The 17,257-nt window shown below is 58.2% G+C and overlaps 1 protein-coding gene across 1 annotated transcript in view; it reads left to right on the top strand.

The window, feature by feature from the left end:
- The first annotated feature begins 5,282 nt into the window (after nt 1-5,282).
- ARHGEF1 (Rho guanine nucleotide exchange factor 1) overlaps nt 5,283-17,257 on the top strand; it is a 14,435-nt gene continuing 2,460 nt past the window's right edge. Inside the window, exons 1-23 of the mRNA XM_042781261.1 lie at nt 5,283-5,312; nt 5,406-5,489; nt 5,902-6,015; nt 8,073-8,171; nt 8,450-8,495; nt 8,707-8,953; nt 9,461-9,490; nt 9,768-9,867; nt 10,015-10,114; nt 10,194-10,229; nt 10,378-10,515; nt 10,740-10,845; nt 11,684-11,695; nt 12,198-12,365; nt 12,690-12,835; nt 14,884-15,030; nt 15,271-15,353; nt 15,537-15,662; nt 15,861-15,975; nt 16,115-16,215; nt 16,450-16,527; nt 16,791-16,866; nt 16,969-17,136. Coding sequence (XP_042637195.1) covers nt 5,283-5,312; nt 5,406-5,489; nt 5,902-6,015; nt 8,073-8,171; nt 8,450-8,495; nt 8,707-8,953; nt 9,461-9,490; nt 9,768-9,867; nt 10,015-10,114; nt 10,194-10,229; nt 10,378-10,515; nt 10,740-10,845; nt 11,684-11,695; nt 12,198-12,365; nt 12,690-12,835; nt 14,884-15,030; nt 15,271-15,353; nt 15,537-15,662; nt 15,861-15,975; nt 16,115-16,215; nt 16,450-16,527; nt 16,791-16,866; nt 16,969-17,136 — 2,350 coding nt within the window. The remainder of the gene's footprint in view (nt 5,313-5,405; nt 5,490-5,901; nt 6,016-8,072; nt 8,172-8,449; nt 8,496-8,706; nt 8,954-9,460; nt 9,491-9,767; nt 9,868-10,014; nt 10,115-10,193; nt 10,230-10,377; nt 10,516-10,739; nt 10,846-11,683; nt 11,696-12,197; nt 12,366-12,689; nt 12,836-14,883; nt 15,031-15,270; nt 15,354-15,536; nt 15,663-15,860; nt 15,976-16,114; nt 16,216-16,449; nt 16,528-16,790; nt 16,867-16,968; nt 17,137-17,257) is intronic.

Below are 17,257 nucleotides of genomic sequence, written 5' to 3'. Positions count from 1 at the left end.
GCCCCGCCGGAGCCAGGAAGCGGGAGCCGGGACGCTGGGCCGGGGATCGCCGAGCCCGACCTCGGGCGCCCCGCCGGTCACCTCCCCGCGCGGACACCAGGTACACCGTCCTCGGCCCCGGCCCTCCCCTCCGCCGCGGCGGGAAGTGAGGTCGGAGGTGGAGGCGCCTCCTCTGGGCCGCACTGCGCCGGCCGCTGCCCCTCCCTGGGCCTCAGTTTTCCCACCTGTCAAAGGGGACGAGGAGAGGGAAGCTAATCCTCGCCGAGTGCTTCAGTGGGTGGGGATGAGGGGCTCGGGGCCAGGCTCACTGCTTCCCAGCTGATCACCCAGTTGTATGGGTGGGGAAAGTGAGGCCCAGGGAGCAGAACCGACTCGCTCCAGGGCGCGCATCCGGAGACTGTGTTGGTATTGAACTCGCAGGTGCTCTCCGCTAAGCCTCCTGCTGCAACCCCGCAAGGTTGAGGGCCGCCTAAAAAGAAAAACAATAACAACACTATATGGAGCCCGAAGTTCCCAGTAGAGTGAGTTTGATAACGTTTGGGGCTCATTAATCATGTCCGAGGAGATGAGCGTGGAGGAGAGCTAGTGACTCTCCCCCATTGTACAGATGGGAGGACTGAGACTGGAAGAACCATTACTGCTACCAGGTTACACTGCAAGTCTGAGGCAAAGCTGGGCTCCAATCCAGAGTTTTGCTTTCCAGCCCCAGAGGAAAGTGTTGGGGGCTATACAAGCGTTGAGAATTCAGCTCGCCCCAAAAAGAGAGACAGGATAGGGAGAAGCGTTCCAGTCTGAGATCCGAGGACCAAGGGCCCAGGCGACTCAGATTATCTCGCTTTGGGCTCTGCTCTGAGGGCTGGAACTAACCTCATCTCTGGGCGGGGTGTGTGGGGGGCGGAGGCCGGGACTCTGACGCGGGCAGTCGAGATGCGGAAACGCCAGCCCTCCATGGCAGGCCAGAGCGGCTCTATCTGGCCAGCGTGGCGCAGTGCAGAGCTTGAGCGGCCCGCGGGAGGAGTGGAGTCGGCGAGCCAGGAGCCTGGCTGGAGCCGGGCTAGAGCGGCTGGCGGGAGGAGTGGAGCTGAGCGCGAAGCGTGTCTCTGGGGCGGCTAGAGCGGCTCGGCGGCCCGGGTGGGGGAAGCTCGGAGCCGGCGCGCGGAGGCTTCGGTTCTGGAGACTGCGGCGACTTGTCTCACGACCTGGCGCAGGTGAGAAACGCGGCCCCGGGTGGGGTCAGAGCCTGACTCCCAGCGTCCGCCCCGGCATGGCCCGGCCGCGCACACCGCCACGTCCTCTGTAGGATTTGGGGCTCGTGTAGACCCGCCACGTCCACTGTAAGATTTAGGGGCTCCTGTCGACCCGCCACGTTCCATATAGATTTAATGGATTACAAGGTTTTAAGGACCCTCCAGGTTTCTGCTCGGCCCCCATGGAGGCTCTTTAGATTAATAGCATCCTTTAGAATTCGGGGCCCCTTACAGTCTTTGAGTCTCTGGCCCCCCCACCACATGAACCTATAGAATTGTACAGCCTTTATAAGTCTTCAGAGGCCCCATAGACTGGCTACTTTCCCAATGGAGTCCTGACCCCGTTTGAATCCTGAATATCTGTAGAGCCACTGAGTGTCAGTCGAATAGAATCTGGGGTCTTATCTGTTCTTAAGGGCTCCTCACAGACTCAGCTTGGTCCTCCTGTATTTTAGGATCTTGAAGGCTCCCAAGGTCCTTGGAGACTCTGGCTCCTGCAAAGAAGCCAGCCCCTATGTGGTCCCAAATCTGTGCCCATTTTCCTCTAAGACTCTCACCACTATGGACCTTTTTAAAACCTGCTGGGCCCCACCTCACCCCCTCTGCTATGCTCCAGGCCCTGCCCATTGCTTGTAGACAAGTGTTTCTCAGCCTGCCCTCTGGTAACAGTTTGGATCAGATAGTTCTTATGGACAGGCCTTTTTTGTGCATTTTAAGATGTTGAGCAGCATTCTTGCTAGATGCCATTAGGCGTTCCCCTGCTGAAAACAACCAAAAATGTCACCAGGCATTGCCAGATGTCCCCTGAGGGGTGAAATCACTTCTAGTTGAGAACCAGTAACGGAGACTCAAAATCAGAGTCAGCTGCCATCAAGCTAGTTCCTACTCATGGCCACCCCAGGTGTTGCAGAGTGGAATTGGGTTTTCAAGGCTGTGACGTTCGTTCCAGAAGCACCCCAGCAGGTCTCTCTGCACACTTCTGCGTGGCCTTGAACTGCCAGCCTTTCAGTCAACCATTTTCTTAACTGCACCACCCAGGGAGTCCCTGATGTAGACCCACTGAGTGTCAAATGGAATCTGGGGCTTGTACATTCCATGTCTTCTTTAGACTCAGTGGCAGCCCTCTGTATTTTAGGTTCTCTAAGGCTCCCAGAGGGAGCTCTGGTGGCGTAGTGCCTAAGGCATTTGACTGCTAACCAGAAGGCTTGGGGTTCAAACCCACCAGCCACTCCTCAGAAGGAAGATTAAGCAATCTACTTCTGTAGGGATAACACCTCGGAAACCCAAAGAGGGGTCACTATGAGTTGAATTGACTTTACGGCAGTGAGTTTGGGAGCCTGGGCCGTTTGCTCACCGTACTGTAGACCGTGGGCCCTGCGGAGAACTCAGACGTCCATGTGATCGCCCTGTTCTGTGCCCATTTTGGTGTTGGACCCACACCCCATGAAGTTAAACCCACACTGACACCCGCCCCCCAGAATCATGGTGCACAGCGCCCCCTCTGCAGTCCACCAGTCCTGCCAGTTGCCTATAGATCCATCTGTCCCCTGATAGCTTCAGGCTATAATTTCCTGGTCTTTGGGGGTCCCCTCGTCTCCTAAACAGCCCGGCCCCCCAGAATCCTGTCTGAGCTCCAGGCCTCTGTGGAACTGCAGGGTCCAGCCTGCTCTTTTCTCCAGGCCACCACGGCCACACACCCCCGACTTTCCCAGATGTAGTGTCATTAGGAGACCTGATGTGTCTCAGAGCTTTGGTTCAGATTTGTGTCCCCTAAGAGCAGGGTGGCATCCCCTTGTCCTGAAGCAACGTAAGCTGGTGATTAAATGCATAAATTCTTGAGCCAGATGTCCTGGGTGTGAATCCTGGCTCTGGGACTCAGTTTCCTCCTTTGTGAAATGGCAATACTAGTTTTTTTGGGACCATTGAGAGGATCAAATGAGGTAGTACCCATATAAAGCCGTATTGCTATAGCTGGCGCATTGTAAGTGCATGTTAAATATTCCCAGAGAATGGGCACCTGCTCCTTGTCCCCTCTGGCGTCTTTGAGCCTCCCCAGCCCTGAGTGAGCTGAGCAAGGATCTTCCGTGTCCCGGGGCCAGGCCACACTGTTCAGCCCGGAAGTTGTGGCTGTTGGCCTGGCAAATGCTTTCCCACCCCTAATATGCCTAATAAAGAGCTCTGGTGGTTAAGGCATTTGGCTGCTAACCAGAAGGTCAATGGTTCAAACCCACCAGCTACTTCATGGAAGGAAGGTGAGGCAATCTACTTCCGTAAATATTTACAGCCTTGGAAACCCCATGGGTTGTTGTGAGTCGGAATCCACTCTATGGCAGTGGGTTTGGTTTGGCTTTGGAATGAGCCTAGTCAGAGCCTGCAGTGCTTGTGGGTATGAGGGTCAAGTGAGTTCATACGTCAGAAGGGCTTTGAGCAATTCCTGGCACCTGGTAACTGCCATGTAAGCTTAGCTCTTGTAACAAATCATAACTGTTATTATTATTATTCTGTCTCGGCTTATAAATTTCTTTCTGTGAAACCTTAATAATGCTCAAGTCTTAAATGACTTCATCTTGAATGTTGAACTAATGCTGTCATTGAAAAGAAAAAAAATGATGCCCACTTGGGTGACCCGATAGGATCGCTTTTGGACACTCGAGACGGCATCGTTGTTTGATAATAATAACCAGAGTCATGTTGTTAGGTTGAGTTGCCTCTGACCCATAGTGACCCCATGTAAAATAGGGTCACCCAGGTGGGCAACCAGAATCAGAAGGACTCCATTTTTTGAGAACTAGGAAGGAGGCCTGTGGCAGAGGGAGAAGGGTGGGTCTCAAGCAACATGGGTTATAAATAGCTTTGGGCTTTGGGGAGCACTGCCTGCCATCCCTCCCTGCCCTTCTTTCTACAGTTCCTTCCGTCCTGACCGGTCACCCATGGCATGAGTCAGCCTAATTAAGGATGGAGAGGGTGGTGGAAAGACTCAGAGAGAGAGATGGAGACCCGAGAGACAACAAGGGATGGGGGGAGAGAGAGCTGGAAAGAGATGAGAGACAGCACCTGAACAGCCCCCGGAGGGGTGGGGACTGACAGTGGCCTGGCCCAGGAGCCAGAGGTGGGAAGACAGAGGCACAGAACCTGGGAGAGCAAGGAATGGGACGGAGCCGGCCCACTGGGCGGGAAGAGACTGAGTGGCTTCGAGAAGGAAGGGGGAGTAGAGACAGTGGGGAAAATGAGAGGTCTGTCCAGGAGAAGGGCAGGGACATGAGACGGCTTGGAGGGAGCGACAGCCCCAGAGAGCTTGCTGGGACAGGGGAGGGGAGAGATGGAGATGGACTCAGGGTGGAGGGGGCAGACACCCACCTTGGGGATGAGCTGCCTGAGGGCAGCTCTCGTTTTCTGGGACCAGAGGCTGGGAAGTTAGGAGGTCCCTGAGGGACAGAACGTCTGGTTCAGAAGACTTCTGATCCCTGAGGGAGGAGGGTTCAGAATTTTGTTTTCTTGTGTGGAGTTGGGGGTTGGGGGGTTTGCCAATGTGATTTCCTGTCACAGGAAGTGGGGCTGGTGGGTTCAGAGGCTACATCCTGCCCCAAGCCTGTCCCCGATCAATCTCAGTTGGAGGAGAGGCCCCCACATGCCACATGCCAATCATCTCCTTCTTTCCTCCCCTCTAACCTTCCAGGCCCCAGCGCCTCGGGAACCAGCTTCCAGCCCCCTCCTCTTCACACCCAGGGACTCAACAGCCCCCTGCTCCTTAGGGACCCAGAATTGCAGGCTCCCAAACGCGGCCCACTCGTGGACCCAGCTGCCCCCCCTCCCCAGGCTCCCGGTCCTTAGACTCCCCGCCCCCGGCTGGCCTCTGAAGGGCTCTTTGTCGCCACACAGAGGCCACACAGAGGTCCCATTGAGCTGCTGAGCCGGGTGGGGGGGCTGTTTACTCACCTTCACACCTGGGCCAGGAATCTGTGAGTAACTGCCCTGCCTCCTCCTCCCGCCCCTAACCACAGCCACTCCTCTTCCCCCAGCCCTGCAGAGGAGCCCATGGAGGCGGAAGACATGGCCCGAGGCGCGGTGAGTGGCACCAGCTGCCAGCTGGGGGGTGATGGGGCTGGGGCCGTGCCGTGGGGTGCACTGGGAACTGAGGCCACCCCTCCTCTCCCATAGGCCCCAGGGCCCCCCCGGCCTGGCCTGGTGCCTGTCAGCATCATCGGGGCTGAGGACGAGGATTTTGAGAATGAGCTGGAGACGGTGAGGGAAACAGGGTGGGGAAACGGTCCGCCCCAGGCTCCCCAGGCCCCAGCCCCTAGTGGCCCCGCCCACCTTGAGGTTGAGGTCCGCCTCTCCACCCCAGATGCTCTCTGCTGCCCCCTCGGCCTCCTCCCACTGCCCTTCTTTCCTTCTCTCCTCTTCTGGTACCTCCTCCGTCATCTCCCTCACCCCCACCTCTGTGCCCCCATTTCTGTCTTCATCGCCCACCACTATGACGTCACACCTCATCCACTCCCCCAGCACCTGCCTTTGCTGCCCACCATCACACCCTCTGCCCCAGGACCTTCCCAGCTTAGAAGAACCTGTGGGAAGTACTGAGCGTGGGGCAGAGTCAAGCCCAAGGCCTCTCCTCTTGTCCTCATTCCACTCACTCCAGCCCCCCATCTCCCAGAATACAGAGGAGCAAAACAGCCAGTTCCAGAGCCTGGAGCAGGTGAAGCGGCGCCCGGCCCACCTCATGGCCCTCCTGCAGCATGTGGCCCTGCAGTTCGAGCCGGGACCCTTGGTGAGGGGAGGGCATGGGCAGGGGTGGGGCCAAACTGGCAACGAGCCAACCAAAAAACCAAACTCACTGCTGTCGAGTTGGAGCCGACTCATAGCGACCCCTCCTTGGGTTTCCGAGGCAGTATCACTACGGAAGTAGATTGCCCAACCTTCCTTCCGAGGAGTGGCTGGTAGGTTTGAACTGCCAGCCTTCTGGTGAGCAGTCAAGTGCCTTAGGCACAATCCCACCAGAGCTCCCAGGTCTGGGAAAACAGGCTCCTGATCCAAAAAGCCTAGCTTGGGATCTAGAAATAATATCATGGATAAGACCCAGAAAGTTTGCCATGTAATCCAGGGATGACCCGGCACCCATGTAGGTCTCGGCAGGCAGCAAGTGCAGGCAGGGGAGAGCCCACGGTAGGGTCATGACAACAGCGGGGAATCCAACAGATAGGACAGGAGCCAGCCATCCCTGCCCGCCACCCCCACGCCATACCACCAATCTGTGACAGTGCCCTTCCTCACAGACTGGAGGGGGACACAGTGGCCTTCTTGGCAGGGTTGGTTCCTGGGAGAACACTGTTAGCCATCCTGGTCCAGGCAGCACAGCCGACTCAGACCCAGAACTAAGAAAGCCACTGCAGGCAGCCCACCTGGCAAAGAGAACGTAATTAGCGCTCCAAGACCCTCGTGGAGCAGGCAGAAGGTTCCTGGGAGATGTGGGTGCGGACCCATGCCATCCGGAAGCTCGCGCAGAGTCCTGAAAACCCAGCAGGTGGTTTGGGCAGGAAGGAAGAGTGATTCAGAAGCCACAAAGCTGGCGGGCAGAGGGCCTGTAGGCAAGGTTCCCGTCCAGAGAAGACCCAGTGTGGCCCAGCATGGGTCAAGGCTAGCCCAGGGCACAATGCCCTTCAGAAACAAGGAGATAGATGCAAGTTCTGGAGAGGGATGCCCGGGAGATGCAGAAGGGACGGCAGGAGACCCTACAGCCTCCGGAAACTGGGACATTGCCAGTGTCTTTCCCCATTGGAATTCTCTGCTGCATGGAGGCTGGCCTCAGGTTTCCAGAACTTGAGGGCTCCCGACTCGGGAACTCAGCCTAGGGGTAGTGCTGACTGCCGTGTTCTTTAACAGATGTGGAAACTGAGGCCAGAGGTGGCCCAGGCTCAGCCTGAGGTGACCCAGGTTGGCCTGTGGAAGTTTGAGATTTTGCCCTTAAGCCCTCCCTCGTCTCATCTGAAGAGAGTTGTGGCCCTGGGTTGCTGCTTACTGGCCTCTCAGGGAGTTTTGTGTATGTGGGGGAGGGGCAGGGGGTTTGGATGTGGGCACCTTGAACGGGTTTCAGTTGGAGAGACTGAGTCCCACCCCCACTGAGACTGAGCTCTTAGCAGACAAGAGCCCTCCAGGAGCCAGGACAGGACTGCCACATGGGCAGGAAACTCTCAGTGGGTCAATTTGCCAGCCCCACTCGTCCAGCTGTTTATTTACAAAGCCCCCACCATGCACATGGCGTGTGTACAGTGCAGTCGAATCAGAACCTACTCACCCAACACACACACCACACGCCCTCCAGTCGCTCACAGTAGTTCTAGGCAGTGGAGTGGGGACAGGCTGCTGGATTCTAATCTCAACATTGCCGCTTCCTAGCTGTGTCACCTTGAGCATGCTTCTGGACTTCTCTGAGCCTTGGTTTCCTCCTCTGTGAGGTGGGGATAATGGTTGTTCCTGTAATTGAACAGGTTAAAGCTGTACACAGTTTAGGACGGTGCCTGGTGTCCACTACGCCCTCTTAGTATGGCTGGTGGTGGCAGTGGCGGTGGCCGTGGTGGTAGCAGCAGCAGTGAGGAGACAGAACCACGAGGAATCATAGAATGGGATTGAGCAGATGCTCAGGGTGGCCCCAGGGAAGCCCTGAGGGAGGCAAGAGCCTCCCTGGGTGGAGGAGCAGGCAGCCCTTCCCAGAGGAGGTGGCTTTTGAGCCCCTCGGTCAGGGCCTGAGAAGAGCCCCAGGCTTTCCAAAGGGGCTGGTGGTCTGGGTGGGAGGGAGGGATTCTAGCCCACCCTGGCCTTTCCCCCCAGCTCTGCTGCCTGCACGCAGACATGCTGAGCAGCCTGGGTCCCAAGGAGGGCAGGAAGGCCTTCCTTGACTTCTACCACAGCTTCTTGGAGAAGACATCGGTGAGGCGTCCTTGCACGGCCCCCGCCCTCCCCTTGGCCCTGGAGAGCCTCTGTACACCTTCCTCCCTTGCCTTGCTGAAGGGCCTGGCCGTGGGATCCCCTCTGCCAGTCTGGGCCTTCCCCATGCCCTCTGCCACACTGCTGCCCTCATTATTCCCACCACAGGCCACGCTGCCCTCCCCTCCTGTCATTCCCACACCACTTCCTGGGTTGTAGCTCCCAGGCCCAGTCCCAGGCCTTGCCAGCCCCATCCCCTTCTCTCCAATCCCTCTCCTGAGCAGGTTCTTCGAGTACCAGTGCCTCCCAGCGTCGCCTTTGAACTTGGTAAGGAGAGGAGGGCTGGGGGAGAGGTTTCTAGCAGGGAGGCCCAGGGAGGGAGACCACCACCCCCATGATCCTTCTTGACGCTAGACATTCATTCATTCCTTCCTGGTGGTGGCAGCCCGAGAACCCAAGGGTGGGTGGAACTGTAGTCCAAGTGATAAGGGAGGAGCCAGCACCCAGGGAGCTGACCCCAGTCCCTGTGTCTCTGCAGACCGCACGCGGCCCGACCTCATCTCCGAGGATGTCCAGCGACGGTTCGTGCAGGAGGTGGTACAGAGCCAGCAGGCGGCCATCAGCCGTCAGCTGGAGGACTTCCGCTCCAAGCGACTCATGGGCATGACGCCCTGGGAGCAGGAGCTGGCCCAGCTGGAGGTTTGGGTTGGACGGGACCGAGCCAGCTACGAGGCCCGGGAGCGGCATGTGGCCGAGCGGCTACTGGCCCACCTCGAGGAGATGCAGTGAGTGGGCCTGGGCCTGGCACCAGAGCTTCACCCCTTCCTCAGCCGTGGGGCGCCCTCTGCTGCCGCCAGCATGCTCCATTCCCCGCTCAGACTCCTCCAGCCTCAGGTTCATTTTGAGCATCCGGGCTCTTCCCCTGGCTTTTGGGCCCTGAGCCTTGGCATTTGATGGCATTTGAGTTTATGCTGGCTTTAAGTTTTCCTCTTCGGCCTTGGGGTTCCCTCCCAGTGTCTAGGGTTTTATCTGTGGCCCTTGTGTTCCCACTTGGCAGTTGAGCCCTATCCTTTTAACTCCCGTCTCCACTAGATGAGGAAACCTTCTCCCTTCTGATCTTCTAGATCTTCTGGGGTTTTTCGCTCTGCCTTTTGTCCCTCTTCCTGCTCTAGGTCCTTTCATACTCTGCCACCCCTCACCTCTAAGGGAACAGCCGCAGGGACACTTGGGGTGGGTGGGCTGGGACCCCAGGCGTAGCAAATTCTTCACAGACATCTTTCTTCTCCTTACAGGCCTACCATCTCTAATGATGAAGAAAAGAGGTGACAGAGGCCAAGAGGATGGCGGGGAGAGGCGCTTCATTTCAGGGTCTGAGGCGGGGTGGGCTGGAGATCTGGACTCCAGGAGCTGGGGCGTTTACACAGCATCCCTGGCCCTTGCGCTTTTCAACTCTGCCCTCTTCCTGCCGAGACACAACAGGAAGTGGTTGTGGGAAGTGAACTGAGAGGGTGAGGCCGCGACCTCTGCCTCTAGGGGGCACTAGTGTATGTGTGTCTGTAGAATGCCTGTGGGTGGGCCCTCACCATCCCCTCCTTACAGTGCCGCTGTGGTCAGCGCCATCACCCTGTACATGCGCCACCTTGGGGTGCGGACCAAGAGCGGGGACAAGAAGTCGGGGAGGAACTTCTTCCGGAAAAAGGTACGTCCCTGAGTGCCTAAACCTGGCCTTTCTCCAGGGACCTCTCCATGAGCACCCTCGTGACTCCGGACAGCTGAGGTCTAATTTGGCTTCTTGGGAGTCTCAAAAATCCTCGACCCCCTCCTGTCTTCCCCCACTGTCCCACAGATGATAATGGGCAATCGGCGATCGGACGAACCGCCCAAGACCAAGAAAGGGCTGAGCAGCATCCTCGATGCCGCCCGCTGGAACCGGGGAGAGCCCCAGGGTGAGATGCCACGGCCCCTGCCCGCCTGGGCACCCCACGTCAGCCCCACCTACCTCACTGTCCTACCCTGTCGTTTCAGTACCGGATTTTCGACACCTCAAAGTTGAGGCTGAAGGTAGTTATGCTGAAGCCAGAGTGTCCATGCTGGGGGGGGCCTGGGCTCCTGGGTCTGAGGGAGGTGGGGGATGGGGCCTGGAGCCTAGGGCTTGAGGCTGAGGGTCTCTGGTCTTGAATTACCCTCTTTCTCCTTTGGCGTCCACCAGCCGAGAAGCCGAGCTCTACAGAACGGAAGGGAGGCCTGGTGGTGCCCTCTCGGGACCGGAACGTTGGGGCCCCTGGGCAGGACACCCTCGGAGTCTCTCTGCACCCTCTGCCCGGAGACAGCCCAGACCGAGAACCAGGTGAGAGTTTTCTGGGCTGGCTTTGGAGCCCGTCGCCCCAGCTGCCCACAGCCACGTTCGCAGAGATCTCTGCATCTGTCTGTCTGCTCTTAAAGCGTGGAGCAGCCGTGCCAGGCTCTGGTTAGCTTTAGCCTCTGCGGTGGAGGGAACCGAGGCCTTGCAAGTGTGCTCTCTGGCCCTCGGCACTTTGCAGCCAGCTTGGCTCCCCACTTCGGCCCCTACAGGTGCTGACCCCACGCTGGACCTGGGGGACCCACCCCCACAGGGCCCGGCAAGCCTGGAGCCCCTGGCACCCCCAGAGAGCACCGAGGAGGGTGGTGACACAGAGAGGTGCCCAGGGCTGGGTGTGGGGGGCAGGGCCGGGCTTGGGGGGCGGGGGTGTGTGTTGGGGCGCCTCTGCCGTCGCATCTGCCTGCCGTGAGCATCTCCGCTCTGCCTGCTTATGCCTCTTTCCGCCTCTCCTGCTTCTCTCTCGGTTCCTCTTTTCCCCCTTTTTCCTCCTCTTTTCCTTTCTTTCCTCTCTTCCCATCCTTTTCACTCCTAACCAACCAACTCACTGCCGTGGAATCGGATCTGACTCATAGCGACCCCTCCTTGGGTTTCCGAGGCGGTTATCACTACAGAAGCAGATTGCCAACCTTCCTTCCGAGGAGTGGCTGGTGGGTTTGAACCGCCAGCCTTCTGGTTAGCAGTCAAGTGCCTCAGGCACTGCGCCACCAAAGCTCCCATTTTACTCCTCTTCCCTTTTTCTCTGTTTCACGCTCATTTTTTCTTTCCTTTTCCCTCCTTTTTTTCTCTCCTTCCTCCTTGTCTTTTTTCCCTCCTTGCTCTCATTCGCTTCCCCTTTTCTTCCTCCTTCAGGCCCTCTGGGTCCCCTCTTCCTTCCGCTTGGCCACTCCCCTCCCCGCCTCCCTCCTCCTCCTCTTCTTCAGCCCTTCTTCCTTCTCCTTCTCCCCACCTTGCCCCTGCCCCCCACCCTCTCCCCTTCCTTTGACCCCCTCCCTCTTTGTGCTCCATGCCCTGGGGGCCCTGTCCCCCTCACAGTTGAGGGGCAGGTTCTGCCCCCTGCCTGTCCTTGTGCCGCCGCTTTGGGGACCCTTGGGAGTGTGGGGAGGTGGGCTGGGTTCCATCTGGGTCTACCTCTGACCCTGTGCCCCTCTCTCCCCAGAAGGTGGAAGAGGTGGGTGCCTGGGCCCTGGGCAGGGGGAGGGCTAGCCCCTCCCCCATTTCCCCCAGCCCCTCCCCTCCCCCATGGGCCACCCCTCCCCTCCCTCCCCTGTGAGGTGGGTGTGGACATCACCTCTCAGTGGAAGAGCTAAGTATTGAATGCCTCCTTCCCCTCCACTCCCCACTCTCCCTCTTACTCCTGCCTCAGGGAAGGGAGGGGGTCAGTGCCCGTGCAGGATTCTCCTCCCCTCTCCCTGCCAAATTTCAGTATACCTCCTGACCCCCCAGCACCCCCAAATCCTCCCACCACTCTGATTCTCTCTTCTCTTTTCTGTTGCATGTTTGATCTCTGTCCTGGACTTTGCCTGTCCTTGTCCTGGTCTCCCCTGACTCTGTCCCTGTCCCTCCCGACTCTGTCCCTGTCCTGGTCTCTCCCCTGTCTCTGTCCCTGTCTTGGTCTCTCCTTGTCTCTGTCCTGGCCTCTGCCTGATTCTGTCCTTGGCCTTGGGGTCCAGGCTATCGGGGCGTCTGGGGCGCTCAGAGAGCCTGCGGGTGAGTGACCGCCGCCGGCCTTCCCGGGGCAGCCTCGGGGCTAAGGGCCGGGGTGGGGGCCGCTCCCGGAGCGACGTGGACATGGACCCCGGCTCTGCCACAGCTGTGCTTGGCCCTGCCCGACGAGCCACGTACGTCATTCCCTCCCCCACCCATCGCTGCAGCCTAGGGAGTCAGGGAGGACGGGGGTGGGGGGTGGGGTGGCTGGAGCCAGAGTCAGAGAGAGCTGGGCATTGGATGCTAAGGTTGCTGAGGGCCAACCGTCGTCATGGAGCTCGGAAGAAGAAAGGAGAGGGTGGGATGCTTCTGTCTTGGAGATTTGGGACTGGTCTGCTGGGTGGGCCACCAGATCTGGGACAGCAAATGCTGAGACCACAGAGAGGGCTTGGACACCAAGGAGTGGTGCACTTTGGGATACCCCAAACTGGGGTCCTAATAAGGTCCCTGTCCCACAGCCCCGAGCCCGGAGATGAGGGGGAGCCAGGGCGGTCAGGTCTAGAGCTGGAACCAGAGGAGCCCCCCGGCTGGCGGGAGCTAGTCCCCCCAGACACCCTGCACAGCCTGCCCAAGAGCCAGGTGAAGCGACAGGAGGTCATCAGTGGTGAGTGCACCCCACCCTCACCGACCCCGCCGTCCCCTGTGGCCCAGGACCCCGTCTGGCTCTGGTCGAGGAAGAGCATGGACAGATCTCGTCTCTGTGCTGATTAGCTCAGGGGAAACTGGCAGACAGCTTGTCTCCAACCGGGGTGGTTTGTTACAGACCCTTGATTGTAACCCAAGCGTTACGTGGCCATTGAAGTCACCTTTCCAAAGAGTTTTTAGTAGTGTGGGACAGTGCTGAGTGTTACGAGCCAAAAATCGTATTTAAAATTGTATTTGTGGTGGGAACCTTTGTTTCCTTACTTGTAAAGCGTGGGCGATAGTAGTTGTTACCTCCAAAGGTTGTCCTGAAGATAAAAGAGCATGAAGGGCCAGGCACAGAGCAGAAGCATTTTAATGGGAGCAGTGGGGTTGTGATGAGTCAGAACCAACTTGGTTATTAATGGGATCTTACTCATTTAGGGGAAAAAAAGATTCCCACAGGAAAAAGTTTTAGGAAGCATGTGGAAACACGGGCTGTGCACGCTTCTGTGTACAGCAGGGGTGTCATTTTCATCTTGACTGTTTTCCGTGATTCGTCATTGTTGGGGGAACAGTGGCAAACATCAAGAATGTTCTCGGAAGCTTCTTTACAGATGAATTCATAGAAGGGTCCTTTTTTCAGTCTTTAGGGCAGGAGGTGAGTACTTGTGAGGATGTGATAAGAACATGAACAGTACTGTCCAACAGACCTTGCTACCCAAACCAAACTGAACCTACTGCCATCAAGTTGATTCCGACTCATGGTGACCCCAGTTGGATTTTCAAGGCTGTAAATCTTTACAGAAGTAGATTGGCTCATCTTCTTCCCCAGGAGCAGCCGGTGGGTTTGAACCTCCAGCCTTCTGGTTAGCAGATGAATGTCTTAACCTGCTACGCCACCAGAGCTCTTGTAAGAACTTGCTACAGTGATGGAAATGTGCAGCCTGTGCTACCCAACGCAGTAGCCATTGGCCACATATTGTGTTGAGCACTTGAAACAGTGGGGTTCAGTGGAGAGCTGCATTTTTCATCTCATGCCATTTTAATTAAATCTAAAGAGCCCCACGTGGCTAGTGGCTTCCACACCGGACAGCGTCACGGTTTCTCTCCTGGGAAACATGCAAGACACAAAATGCTGTATTTTGTCTCGGGGGCCTTCTCGGGACCTTTGAACTCACACATCCACCCTCTGAGGGCTGGTCCCTGGGCCTGAGGTTATCAACCCATGGATAGAAAAAACCTTTGTACCCGAAGCCAAAGCTCAGAAAATCCCTATAGGGTTAGATGCCAAGTCCAGCTGCAGGGTTCCAGGCAGTAGGATGCCCACTAGCCCTGGTTGGCCCGGGACACTCCCAGTTACAGCACTGGGAGTCCTGTGTCCTAAGTGCTGGGCAAACTAGAGCTGTGAGTCACCTTATTGGCTGTCATGACAAAGGGAGAGACTATGGTCAAGAGATTCTGACCGACTATGTGGGGGACAAAGGAGCCCTGGTGGCATAGTAGATAAGGTATTCAGTTCAAACCCACCAGCCACTCCGCGGAAGGAAGATGGGGCAATATACTTCCATAAAGATTGTACAGTCTCAGGAACCCAGTGGGGGTTGCTACGAGTCGGAATCTGACTCATTGGCAGTGAGTCTGGGTTTTGGTGTGTGAGGGACAGGGAGTCTTTGTGGTGCAGTGGTTGAGCACTCATCTGCTACCCAAAAGGTTGGCAGTTCGAACCCACCAGCTACTCCTTGGTAGAAAGATGTAGCAGTCTGCTTTCATAAAGACTACAGCCTTGGAAACCCTATGGGGCAGTTAGTTCTATTCTCCCTATGAGGTAGCTACGAGTCGGAATCGACTTGGCAGTAATGGGTTACGTAGGAGACAAATGACTGCCCAGAGAGGTTTTATCCTACCAGCTTTGAGGAAGAGTTCACCACCAGCTCTGGCTCCCTCCCCTCCTCGTTCCCCCAGCCCGCTTGTGAGACTGCCCCCATAATTTGCGCCCCCCAATGGTGCTCCCTGCCTGGTGGCCCGCAGAGCTGCTGGTGACGGAGGCCGCGCACGTGCGTATGCTCCGGGTGCTGCACGACCTCTTCTACCAGCCCATAGCAGATGGCTTCTTCTTCTCCATCGAGGAGCTGCAGAACATCTTCCCCAGCCTGGACGAGCTCATCGAGGTGCACTGTGAGTGCACCGCCCCCGCCCCCCCCCCCCCCCCGTCTTGGCATCCTCTGGCAACCTGGGGGCGCTGCAGCGAACAACCCTGCCACGGGCCCCCAGAGCTCACATTCCAGGGGCAGCAGGCAGATGGGCAGGGGGACAGGCACACCTGCAGCCCAACCCCCTCTAGCTCCTGACTGGGTTCTGCCAACATCCGAGTCCTGAGTCCTGAGGCGGAACCCCTGCCCTCCCCGTTCCCCACAGCCCTATTCCTCGACAGCCTGATGAAGCGGAGACAGGACAGCGGCTACCTCATTGAGGAGGTTGGAGACGTGCTGCTGGCCCGGGTAAGGGTCCCCCCCTCAGCCCCCTCAGTTCCGCCCCAGCTCCTCCTCCCTCAGGACACAGCAGGCAAGTCTCTGACCCCTCCCATCTCAAGGCCCAGGGATCTGGGCTCCAGCCCTGTCCTACTTAAGGCTTCTGTCCCAGTCTCACCTGAGACACCCTCCCTGGCCTGAATCTCACTGTAGTTTGATGGCGCTGAGGGCTCCTGGTTCCAGAAAATCTCCTCCCGCTTCTGCAGCCGCCAGTCTTTTGCTTTAGAGCAGCTCAAAAACAAACAGCGCAAGGAGCCCCGATTCTGCGCCTTTGTGCAGGTGAGGGTGGTGGGGTGGCACTGCGGGCTTGGGTCTAAGGTGGGAGGAGACTGGGGACCTGGATTCCTGGGAAGGGAAGTTGGGGGCCAGACTCCTGGGTTCGAGGGAGGAGGCGGTTGGGGACCCAGACTCTTGGGAGAGGACTGGTGTCTAGGTTCCCCTAAAGCATTGGCCACCCCACTGCTGCTGTCCCCTCAGGAGGCTGAGAGCCACCCACGGTGCCGCCGCTTGCAGCTGAAAGACATGATCCCCACAGAGATGCAGCGCCTGACCAAGTACCCTCTGCTCCTCCAGAGCATCGGACAGAATTCAGGTGCCAGCAGCCCCAGCAAGGGGGTGGGTGGGTCCTGCCTGGCCCTGCTGGGCCTCGGCTCCACTCCCTTTAACCTGTCTGGATACCCAGGAGCCTCTGGGGCTGGGACTCACTGGGCTGCTCTCTCCCTTGCCCACAGAAGAGCCTGCAGAACGGATGAAAGTGGAGCGGGCGGCCGAGTGCTGCCGGGAAATTCTGCACCACGTCAACCAGGCCGTGCGTGACATGGAGGACCTGCTGGTGAGGCTGGGCCTGGCCCTGGCCCCGGGTCCCACACCGAAACTTAGGGTCACCACATGGGCAGATGTTGAGCCCAGCCTTGGCTTGTCCTCATCTGGTCACTGAGTGTCTGGAATGTGGGCTTCACACTCAGCTTGTTAACTCGGGCACTGAGTCCAGGGGTTGGGCTTGAGAGCTCCCTCTCAGGCTCACTGGGATCAGCTTGGCCCCCTAACACTCCTGTACCTGCCCTAGAGGCTCAAGGATTATCAGCGGCGTCTGGACTTGTCCCATCTTCGGCAGAGCAGTGACCCCATGCTGAGCGAGTTCAAGGTAGGCCCAGATCACCTGTCCTGCCCTTGGCCCTCCTTGCTTCTCTAGGAGTTCTCCGATTCAGGCCGGGGGCTGTCAGCCAGTCTGATAATGTATCAGGCTGCCAGAATGTAATGTAATGTATCAGGCTGCCAGAATGAACCCTCACCCCTGCGAGGTACCCATTCCTGACTACAACCTCTGACCACAATCCTGGCTCCACCCCCTACTCTCCTCCCTGCCTTGCCTGGCAAGGGCCCACCATTGCCCCTTCCGGTCCACAGAACCTGGACATCACCAAGAAAAAGCTGGTCCACGAGGGCCCGCTGACGTGGCGGGTGACCAAAGACAAGGCTGTGGGTGAGCGTTGGGGTGCGGGAGAGGGGGCAGGAGGAGGTTCGGGGCCGCAGGCTGGTGGACAGGGCCTCGGGCAAGGGCTGAGGACCTGCGTCCCACTCACAGAGGTCCACGTGCTTCTGCTGGACGACCTGCTGCTGCTGCTTCAGCGCCAGGACGAGCGGCTAATGCTCAAGTCGCACAGCCGCACGCTGACGCCCACGCCCGATGGCAAGACCATGCTGCGGCCCGTGCTGCGGCTCACCTCCGCCATGACCCGCGAGGTGGCCACCGGTGAGCCAACCCCACGAGCAGCCGTGTCCCAGGAAGGAGCTTTGGGGCACGCACCCTGGCTAAATCGCGCTGCAAAGGCCCAAGAAGAACGTGGGAAGTGGGAAGTGGGCAGGCGTGGGCG

Source organism: Orycteropus afer, unplaced genomic scaffold (genome assembly GCF_000298275.1).
Source record: "Orycteropus afer afer isolate SDZICR_OR568_19922 unplaced genomic scaffold, OryAfe1.0 scaffold00099, whole genome shotgun sequence".
Taxonomy (NCBI): domain Eukaryota; kingdom Metazoa; phylum Chordata; class Mammalia; order Tubulidentata; family Orycteropodidae; genus Orycteropus; species Orycteropus afer.
Note: the sequence above shows the minus strand (reverse complement) of the source record. Positions and strands in the feature narration are given on the sequence as shown.